Source organism: Lissotriton vulgaris, chromosome 7 (assembly GCF_964263255.1).
Source record: "Lissotriton vulgaris chromosome 7, aLisVul1.2, whole genome shotgun sequence".
In the NCBI taxonomy this organism is placed as follows: Eukaryota; Metazoa; Chordata; class Amphibia; order Caudata; family Salamandridae; genus Lissotriton; species Lissotriton vulgaris.
In genome coordinates, this window is record NC_141695.1 from 383,198,688 (window position 1) to 383,210,393 (window position 11,706).

Consider the following 11,706-nt stretch of genomic DNA (forward strand, 5'->3'; position numbering starts at 1 on the left):
CCCTTCTCCTGCCAAATCTGCTAATTCACCTGCGTCTGAACATACACCCCACCACCCGGACCAGGCAACAACAACAAACACCTTAAGTGCATCCTGTTCAACACCCGCTCTGTCCATAAGCACACCGTCGAACTCTGGGACATCATCGACACAACAGCACCAGACGTGGCCTTCCTCACAGAAACCTGGATGAATGCCTCCTCAGCCCCGACATCGCCATAGCCATCCCGGGCGGCTACAAGATCACCCGAAAGGACTGCGTCAACCAAACCGGAACACCATCGACTTCACGACCAACTCTGAAGATGCCCTCACCACCGCCGAACACCTACACTTCCAGATCCACACCGACCCCAAGACCACCCTCAGAGGAACCCTCGTCTACAGACCCCCGGGCCCACGCACATAATTCAGTGAAGCCATTGCCGACTTCATCAGCCCACATGCCCTCGCCTCATCAGACTACATCCTCCTAGGGGACCTGAACTTCCACCTGGAGAACAACAATGACAACAACACCACCACCCTGCTCGCCAACCTCACCAACCTCGGACTCAAGCAACTGGTGAACACCCGTACCCACTACGCTGGCCACACGCTCAACCCCATCTTCTCTGCCAGGAGCCACGTTGCCTTCAGCCACTCCACCAGACTACACTGGACCGACCACAGCTGCATCCACTTCACCTTTAAGAAGACCACATCCGACCACCGCCCGCAACAGATCTCCCGTAGATGCTGGAGCAAAGTCACTGCTGACCAGCTAACCACATCACTGAGCCAGAACCCACCAATCACACCACTGACACCAATGACGCAGCCAGCAACCTCACACAGTGGATCGTCAACTGCGCCTACGCCCTTGCACCACTGAAAAACCCTCCAGGCAAGCCCGGCAACAGGAAAACAACATGGTTCACCAACGACTTCAAAGAATCAAAGAAGTCCTGCGGAACCCTCGAGAAAACATGGCACCGCGAACAGATGACAGAAAACATGACATCCCTCAAGAACGCCACCCGCAAACACCACCAGCTGATCCGCACCACCAAATAGACATTGTTCAAAGAACAGCTGGACAACAACACACACAACAGCAAGGAACACTTCAGCATCATAAAAGAGCTCTCCAATCCCAACGCCAACAGCAACAACGTCACAACGCCAACAGCAACAACGTTGCAAGACCTCTGCAACTCCCTCCCCACGTTCTTTCACCGTAAGATCGCCGATATCCACGACAGCTTCGGTGCCCAGACTCCACCCCCAGCCACTGAGCCAACACCCCCGACAACCACCCTCAGCGCTTGGACTTCCATCAGCACCGAAGACACCGCCCACGCTATGAACACCATCCACTCCGGCTCTCCTTCCGACCCATGCCCTCACCACATCTTCAACAAAGCTGACACCATCATCGCTCCCCACCTACAGAACGTCATAAACAACTCCCTCGTGTCCACCACCTTCCCAGAGAGCTGGAAGCACGCAGAGATCAACGCCCTACTGAAGAAACCCACAGCGGACCCTAAAGACCTCAAAAACGTTCGCCCCATCTCCTTCTTCCCTTCCCTGCAAAAGTTATTGAGAAAATCGTCAATAAACATCTGACTGCATTCCTCGAGGCCAATGGATCCCTCGACCCATCCCAGTCCGGATTTCGAGCCATCCACAGCACTGAGACCGCCCTCATCGCAGCCACCGACATCAGGACCCTACTTGACAATGGGGAAACAACCGCCCTCATCCTCCTAGACCTCTCAGCCGTTTTTGATACAGTCTGCCATCGTACCCTAATAACCCACCTCCACAATGCCGGGATCCAAGGTAAAGCCCTGGACTGGATCACCTCGTTCCTCTCCGACAGAACCCAGAGAGTCCGCCTCCCTCCCTTCCGCTCCGCGACCACCGAGATCATCTGCGGCATACCCCAAGGCTCCTCGCTCAGCCCAACCCTCTTCAATATCTATATGAGCCCCCTCACCACCATCGCACGCAAACACAACCTCAACATCATCTCATACGCCGACGACACCCAGCTAATGCTCTCCCTCACCAAAGACCCAGCCACCGCCAATCTCAACCTCCAGGAAGGAATGAAAAACGTCGCTGAATGGATGAAACTCAGTCTTCTGAAACTGAACTCAGACAAAATGGAGGTCCTCATCCTCGGACCATCCCCATCCGCTTGGGACGACTCCTGGTGGCCCACAGAACTGGGCACCACACCAACACCCACTGACCATGCACGCAAACTGGGATTCATCCTGGACTCCTCTCTCACTATGCAAGTCAACACCATCTCATCATCATGCTTCAACACCCTGCGCATGCTCCGTAAGATCTTCCGGTGGATCCGTACAGGAACTAGAAAGACGGTCACTCAGGCCCTTGTCACCAGCCAACTAAACTACGGGACTGCCCTATACCAGGGGTCTCCAAACCGGTCCTGGAGGGCCGGATCCATGCTAGATTTTTGGGATATCCCCATTGAGATACATATAGTAATTTTAAAAATCTGGCATGGATCCGGCCCTTCAGAACCGGTTTGGAGACCCATGCCCTATTCGCAGGAACGACAGTCAAACTTCAGAAAAGACTCCAAAGCATACAGAGCGCATCTGCACGACTCATCCTCGACATCCCCCGCCACAGCCACATATCAGCCGACCTGAGAGACCTGCACTGGCTCCCCGTCAACAAAAGGATCACGTTCAAGAACTGCCTCACTTTCTACACTCCAACACGCAAGCTCCACTCCGCCAGAATCGCCACCGTCCCACGGATCCGCAGAACCACTGCCAGAGGAAGATCATTCTCCTACCTGTCGGCCAAGACGTGGAACTCCCTCCACGCCCATCTACGACTGTCCCAGGACCACCTCACATTCAGGAAACACCTCAAGACCTGGCTCTTCGACCAGTAGTGGCACTCCCCACCCCTCCCCCAGAGCCTTCAGACCCCTAAGGGTGAGTAGTGTGCTCTAAAAATATATTGATTGATTGATTGATGGTTCACTATTGCAAGGACTATCTCTCCAATGGGTTATTATTGGAGCTGCTTTGTAACACCTTACAAGGGTAACTTTTAATTGGGAAGAGATGGAAGGTCAGAGTTTGGGTTCCCTGAACTCATGATTTAAAAATACATCTTTCTGTGAAGGTGGTTTTTAAAGTGTGTCGTTGAAAATGCCACTTTTGGAAAGTGTATAGCAAAAAACAGTGTCTCAACTGGATAATATTGAAAAATAAGACAATTGAAAACAGTGCTATAAATCACAATTAGGAAGGGGAAAAGGGGAGGGAGACCACAATGTAATAGTAGGGTGAAAGGGGGCATTATCTTCCATTACCATTCTGTGCCTCTGCCTTCCTGTGATATACATGTCTGGTTTAGACTGAAAGTTGGACTGTTTGTGCGATCACTCAAGACAGTCTCACAAAGGGAGCTGAGGTGTGCCCTGAATATCCTGATTGCCCATTACCAGACTGATGGGCCTTCCTGAGCTAGAATAATGAAAGGAGTTGTCACTGATACCTGAATAGGGCTGTGCCTGTCTTCACACACCCCTGTAGTGTGTCTGGAGCCAGGTCAGGGCAAGGCAGGATCTGTGCACTACAAAGACTATCCTTTGAAGTATGCCTACTTCAAAGGTAGAAAGAAGTATAAGTATTGGACCTATAAGCCCACATTTTGAGAATAATTCTGGATCAAGAGGAGATTCAGCCAAGAAGAAGAGTTGGAAAAACTGTAGGAAGAAAACTGCCAATCTGCTTGTTGCTGTGCTCTGCTGGCCTGCTGCTTACTGCTTCTGTCTTGGGCAAAGGAAGGACCGGACTTTACTTTCTTATCCTGCTTGTCAAGGTTCTCCAAGGGCTTTTGTGTGCTTGCTTCCTGTTGGAAGTCTCAGGACCATAAAAGACTTAATCTGCAGCTCCCGTGAACTCCTCTGACAAGTAGTGCCAATTCCGGTTCTGGGCTATTGGAGCTGGTTTTTCTGCTTCAAGGACTGATAATCCATGCATCGCAGTTCAGTGCCTATTTTCCTGCCGCAAGCCCACTGTGAAGATGAAAAACAAATGTATCGCCGTAGGGTGGCAGAAGAATCGACACAGCTCCTGTTGAGTGGCTAAGGAATTGCAGCGGCCAGAGTCCTGAGCACCATGTTTCCTACTTAACAGATCCCTACGCTGACACTGATGCAGGCCCTGCTGTGTGGCTGAAGGAATCAATGCGTCACCTGCATGCAGCTGAGAACATTGATGCACATTGCCTTTTTCGCTGTCAATCCACCCAGTGCTTCTGAATTTTCCACTCATTCCACCTGTGCGCCAAGTCTCCAGCGACGCCGTAAGGAGCCGAGTCTGCGTGTACGGAATTTGACACATTGCTTCTCCTCGCAGGAAGGCATCGATGCAACACTTCTCCTGCCATGCAGAAGAACTGACGCCTCCATTCCCTTGGTACTCAGGAATCAATGCATTGCTTGTGTTTTCTGATGCTTTGCTCTTCTGCGGCTGCTTTTCGTCTCGGATTTTGCCACATTAAAGTTACTTTGTGCTAAAATTAACGCATCCATAGAGTTCTATGGACTAAACTAGCTTGAACCTTTGAAAAATTGAAATCTCTGCTTGTGTATGTTGGATTTTTGTCATTTTGGTCTTGTTTGGTTTAGTGGTTTAGATAAAGATTCGTTAATTTTCTAAACTGGTGGGATGTCCATTTGTAGTGTTGTCATTGTGTTATTGTGTTTATGTACATATGTGTTACCTATTGCCTCTGAGATAAGTCTGGCTGCTCATACCAAGCTACCAAGGGAGTAGGAAGAGGATATCTCGAGTGTGTAACTCCCTTACCTTAACTAGAAGGAAGGGCCCCTGCTTGCACAGGGTGCAGGCCACTGCAAACTAGAGACCACCATTTCTAACACCCACGCTACCCACTAGGGCCAGGATATCAAAATGCCAATCACAGCCAGCTTGTCACACAGCCCATCGACTCCTGCTTCTTACAGTGCTCACCAATATACATCAACCCTTATCCAGGACAGCTAGAGGGGATTTTAGAGTCCACACACCCACCTCAGTGACTTACGTCATGTTTATGTGCGATGTACAGGATTACAGGATTAAAATACGGCAGCTGTCAACAAGGGGATGATTTTCACCAAGGTCTCCTAAGTGGCATCACAGACCGTAAGGAACATTTCCCCTTGCTGACAGCTGTGCATCTACAATTTCAAGTCTAGCCTAATCCACTACAAATTAACTGCTAAATGGGAAGCACACATAAAAACAAGGTTTTCTTTGCATATTTTACAATATATTTGTCATTCTTGTACAATAGTTGACGTGTTTACATTACAGAATTATCGCTGATTTTATATTGGCAGTGAGAACATTAAACTTCAAGGGGAACAGATAATTGCCATGAATTTTTTGGGTTCATGATAGAATATCGATGTAACAAACATCGATGTTCTGAATATATAAGTCAAAATATAGAATAGAAAAATATCGACGCCCTATACTTAAACAAGTAAGTACAAAAATATTGATTCAAAAATATCAAAATAAAAAATATAGATGTAAAAAATTTAGAATTAAAATTATATATAAGATAATATAAAATATATTAAATAATAATATTATTTTCAACAAGCTAAATTAAACGTAATATACATTTTCACTAAATATAATAAACTTAATTTAAAAAATATATAAACACACAAACATGATAATTTATACATATACATATAGTTAACCATTATCTTTATTTCATTTGTCAACTTTAAAATTATATAAAAATTAAATATATATATCAATATTTTAAAATAAAAAAATCATTCTATAATAATAATTTAAAACATTACATTATTTTTTAAAAAATGGAACTTACATTTCGCAATACAATTAATGCAAGAGTAGGGTAAACGTTGGATAGCAAAGGGGTAAAAATTACTATTCGCACTCCAGTGAGTGTAACAGTAGGGTAAGTGATGGATAGCGGAGTGGTAAAAATTGCTATTCCCACTCCAATGAGTTAAAAAGTAGGGAAAGTGCTGGATAGCGGAGACGTAAAAATTACTATTCCCACTCCAGTGACTGCAACAGTAGGGAAAATGCTGGATAGCGGGCGGGTAAAAATTACTATTCCCACTCCAGTAAGAGAAACAGTAGGGAAAGTGTTGGTTAGCAAAGAGGAAAAAATTACTGTTCCCACTCCAATGAATGCAACAGTAGGGAAAGTGCTGGATAGCGAAGGGGTCATCATTATTATTCCTGCTCCAGTGAGTGCAACAGTAGGGAAAGTGTTGGATAGTGGAGGCATAAAAATTACTATTCCCACTCCAGTGAGGGCAACAGTAGGGAAAGTGCTGGATAGCGAAGATATACAAATTACTATTCCCACTCCAGTTAGTGCAACAGTAGGAAAAGTGATGGATAGCAGAGGGGTATAAATTACTATTCCCACTCCAGTGAGTGCAACAGTAGCGACTGTGCTGGATTGCAGAGAAACAAAAATTACTAATAAAATTTAAACAACAGAAACAATTTTAAAAATCATAAAAATAAAGAAACAATATTAAACAAATATACATTTAAAAATATTAAACATATAAAAAGAAGACATATATTATTAATTACATGTAACAAAAAGCTAAAAAATATATCAAATAAATTAATAAACACATTTAAAAACAATAATTATTTAAAAGGACCAAATATTAACAAACAAACAAAATGATGTAAAACATACATGTTTTAATGTATTTTCTACCCTATACCACACCAATTAAAAAACACTTAAGAAGTTGTGTTTAAATGTATTTCCATAATTAATAATCAATTAAAAAATTATTAATAAAATAATGTTAAAAGCATTGAATAAACATGATTTAACACTATAATATAGACAACACACACCCAAAACTAATTACACAATGACCATATATATTTTTAATTAATTAATTAAAATGTATTAATTATTAATTCATCAATTAAAAATAAATTACTTTCAAACCTTCCCACATATAAATACCACAACACACACCGAAAAGTAATTACACAATTACCATTATTAATTACTATTTAATTTAATAAAATTAATTAACAACTAATTATTGAATCATCAATTAAAAATATATTACTTCCCACCCTGCCTACTATTTACACCTATACATACCGCAACACACACCTAACATTATTTAAGCAATTACCATAATTAATTACTAAATAATTAATTAAAATTAACTAATAACTAATTATTGAATCAATTACAAATATATTATTTCCCACCCTTTCTACTATTTACACCTATACATTCCACAACACACACCTAAAATTATTTACACAATTACCATAATTAATTACTAATTAATTAAGTAAAATTAAATAACAACTAATTATTGAATCATCAATTAAAAATATATTACTTTGCACCCTCCCCACTATTTACTGTTATACATACCACAACACACACCTACAATTATTTACACAATTACCATAATTAATTGCCAATTCATTAGTTAAAAATTATTAACAACAAATTATTAATTAATTCATAAAACAATGAAAATGCTTTCTACAACACTGTAACATCTCAATTAAACAAATATTAATAAATAAAAAATATTTAATACATTTAATATAATTAAATTATTTCCCATCCTATTCCCCTATAAACCCACAATTCACTACGGTACTAAAAATTAAAAATTCAAATAAAATAAATTAATAACTACTAAAAATAATCAATACATTTAATATAATTAAATTACTTCCCACCCTATTCCCCTATAGTTCGACAACCTGCTCCGGTACTAAAAACACAAAATTCTAATAATAAAATGTAATAACTACTAAAGTTTTAACACATAATAAAAATGCAAACAATTCTTATACAAAACAAATACACCACATAAATATAAAATATCTACTAAAATTTGCAACAATAATAGAAAATCGATATTTTTAACAACTATATTTTTGCAAAAGACAGTACACACTTTGATATTTTAAACATCAATATTACTTACCTAAAATCGTTATTCTTGACCACGATATTTTTTTGACGATATTTCTAACCCACAATATTTTTACCTTGATATTTGTACAAGTCGATGTTTTTATTCTGTCTCTGCATCACTTTTTTGGTATCTATACTCAAAGACAGACTGAAAAGTCTAAACCACAGAATCAGCTTGAGTGACAAAAAGGAGGAACTCGCTACAAATATTAAAAATTCTTCTGTCATGCCTTTGGAGTGATAAAATGCTGCACGACTAATCTTTCTTATACACTTCGCCTTTTAACAATACTCACGCCGTGAGTAAAACATCTTCAAAAGGTTTCAAAATGGCTGCGTTGTATATTTTCTCTGTACTTCGAAATTTCACTCTATATTTGTTATCTCCTTTTCTTCCACTTCAACTACATATAAATACTCCAAACAGCTATTATTTGGAAGTTTGAACAAGTTATGTAGAACTAACTCCCTTGAGAAATCTACAGTAAGCAGGAGCAAAATACCTGCCGACTTCACTGGCTGAAGGAGAGTGTTATCAATAGAAATAACCCTGACATGTCAAATGTTTATCAAGAATGTCAAATCAATGGCAAAAGTATACTTTATTAACAATTAAAAATATAAATACAATAAAATTACTTACTAAATACCATCCATGGAAAAAAACAGAAAGAAATTTTGAAAAATGATCAGATTTTAATCAAGAAATCAATGCTAATGAGTGCGCCTGTCTTAATACGAAATGAGTATATAGTTTTACTTCCTTGCTTTCCGTAGAATGAATAGATGTTTTTAATCATAAAGGGCCATATGTATCAACACATTTTCCCATAGACACAGAATGGGTAAAACCCTTTGATACATCTGGCCCAAAATGTCAACTCGGTCCTCTATGCAGAGATTGCTAACAGACAAGCCAATATGAGCCAACTGTGATTAGGATTTTTTGGGGAAAATCCCCCCCCCCCCAGACAGTGAATTGAATCTGGCTCAAAAAATAGTGCAACACGTACCACCCTACTGATGGGGAGGCCGGTGTGACATGATATTGGCATTAAACTCTCCTAAACAGCAGGGTATTATGGGCACACGGGCTGACACAGAATCCAGGAGTATCAGGTGTGAACTATGACAATGATACAACAAAATGTGGAAAGAGCCAGTGTGGCTAGTTTAAAGTGGCTGTTGTTTGACAATGAAGGGTGACCAAAGGGCGAAGGAAGTACAATAGGTGTACAATTGGGGTGGCTGGGGTGATAGGAGGGGGTTCTTCAGCCCATTGTGTGCAAGCAGTGCTTAATAAGTGCTGGTGCGCAAAGCTCTGCTCAGAAGCCGGGCAGGCACTATTAAATGTCAGCGTGCTGGATACCAATGCTGCGTAGTCTTGATTCTACCTCATACCGCTTTAATTCATTACCAGACACTCCCACCCCTTTATTCCACGCTTGCGGGTTCCTCCTTTGTCCCTTTGTGACTTTTTTCCGTCTTTTTCTTCTTCCTTCTTTCCCCTTTGTGTGTTTTTTCTTCTCTTCTTCCCAGTAAATTTATGATGCTCAAAATTAAGTTCCGGCCCCAAAAATGAGTGCCAGCTGACCCCACCTATTCAAATTAAGCATTGTCTGCAAGGGTGTTCCATGCACACAGTTACCTTCTCATGTCACAGGCCCTGTCCGCCTTTTCACGACTCTCCCAGCGTCTTGAGGCTTCCTCACTGCTGTCCAACAGTCCGCCACGATCCAAGCTCTGGAAAAACACAGACACGCTCTTTGAGCAAAGTGTACCGGTGAGTTTACTGCAAAACTATGAGCGTCTGAGAAACACAGCCGGCAAACGCCATCCAGATCAACAACTTCGAGACCCCTCGTCGATCAGACACATAAAATGGCTGCGGGTCCGGGCGCGGGGGCTTCATTCAAGTCTCCACGCTGTCTCTGACGCTCTAAAGTCCACAGCAAGAGGCACTCTTCTAATAACTGGGAATACCTGTCTTTCGACGTCCAGAAAGACCCCCCCCCCCTACCTCGGTAGAAATTGTAACGAACTAGCTGACAACTAGCCCCTGCTGGATCTAGGTAGTTGGTGACCTGTGGGTTTCGGAAATCTGCTCATCTCATGCTTGAACCCGGCCCTGACCAGGTGAATGCTGGTTCTTCCCCCCAGTACAGGCAAGCTGGGAGAGACTCACTTCAAGGACAATCAGTAACATCTTGTATCTAGGCTGGGAGCAGGCGCTGGAGCTGAAACGGAGCCCAGCTGAATGCACGCACGGCACTCTATGCTGAAATATGAACTCGTTTTTACTTTCTCGGAACTGTTGAATTGTAAATTGCGCCCTGCAGATTACAGAAGTCTTTCTGCGATGTATACAATACCCACTGAGCTGTCTTATACAAAGGCAGTGCTCTGCAATGGGCACGTTAACCCTATAAGCTATTTTATGATGATTAAAACCTCAGCTATTATCCGCAAATCTCTCCACCATTAACCACCTCAACCGAGCTCTTCTAGCAGCACTGTGCCCTCTTGCTGCATACGCAGAGATCTCCCCGCCGTAACATGCACACTGTCTGAAACAACAGCCTGTCATCCGAAAAGAACAACACCAGCTTCACTACAGCACTTTCCTCATCTGGCAATTTTCGGGGGGCAGAGTTGGTAAAATAACACATATGTACTAGCAAACTATCGACCACCCCAGATGACATCAAACAATTTCTGCCTCCCCTGCCACCAGCTTGTGGTTTCTGAGAGCACATTTGTTTGTTCCCATTACCAGCCCTGTGCACTGACCTGTCTGATAACGATCCAGTCTCTGCCTGAACTGACAAAGTTCGGAAATTCCGCCTTTAGACCGAAAGTTGGTAATAAATACATTTGTAGACACTTCTCTACTAGCATCTTTTTTCCCTTTTTTTCTCTCTGGGTAAACGGTCGAGTGCCCTAACTGATTTTATCCTACAACTTCACTTTCTCCTACGTCCAATTCCTACTTACATTTCTCAAGAAATCAAAGCTCGCCTCAGTCATACCTATGCGCCGTCTCGCCACCCCACCTTCCTCCCCAAGTCACTGCTGAAGCGCAAGAGTGCAACTGTCACCGGAGAGGTGCTTTGCCCCCACCCACATTTTGGGGATCAGGAGAACATGTTTTGATTGAGCAGAAATTGTGTGCTTCCATAAAAAAAAAGATTTTAGGGGCACATGCATGGCATTGCAATGCTATTTAAGTGTTACATAACTAGACGATGCATTGTGTTTTTCTCTGGCAGCAGCATGGATGGGAGGAGAGCAGTCATTAGCATACATGGATTTTTAGGTCTGGCTTGACAGTGCAACTATCACCTAACCTTTTAACCTACACCACTACCTACACCACTATTATACAGTGCTTTGCTTCCATGCAAATACCTATCCATTTCCATGCTACTTGCAGTGCTTCACATGACGTCTTGAAATGTCTTTATAGTCAGACCTATTGGCATTGCCAATGCATGTTTATGTTGCCAACTCAACCCAAGCAACACCAACAGGAGCTTCATGTAATTATGTGTATACATTGCAACAAAATAGTTGGGGGAAAAAATGCAGCCAAGAAAACACCCCTCTGGTCTGGCGTTAGCCAATACTTTTTGATTTTGCTAAACTTATATCTATAATATACTTACATAATGGAGCTTT

At 42.3% G+C, this 11,706-nt stretch overlaps 1 protein-coding gene across 1 annotated transcript in view; it reads right to left on the reverse strand.

Moving 5' to 3' along the window:
- Positions 1-9,890, reverse strand: part of LOC147701697 (galactoside alpha-(1,2)-fucosyltransferase 2-like) — a 28,509-nt gene extending 18,619 nt beyond the window's left edge. The window contains exon 1 of the mRNA XM_086930330.1: positions 9,677-9,890. Coding sequence (XP_086786456.1) covers positions 9,677-9,684 — 8 coding nt within the window. The 5' untranslated portion in view covers positions 9,685-9,890. The remainder of the gene's footprint in view (positions 1-9,676) is intronic.
- Between the last annotated feature and the right edge of the window lie 1,816 nt (positions 9,891-11,706).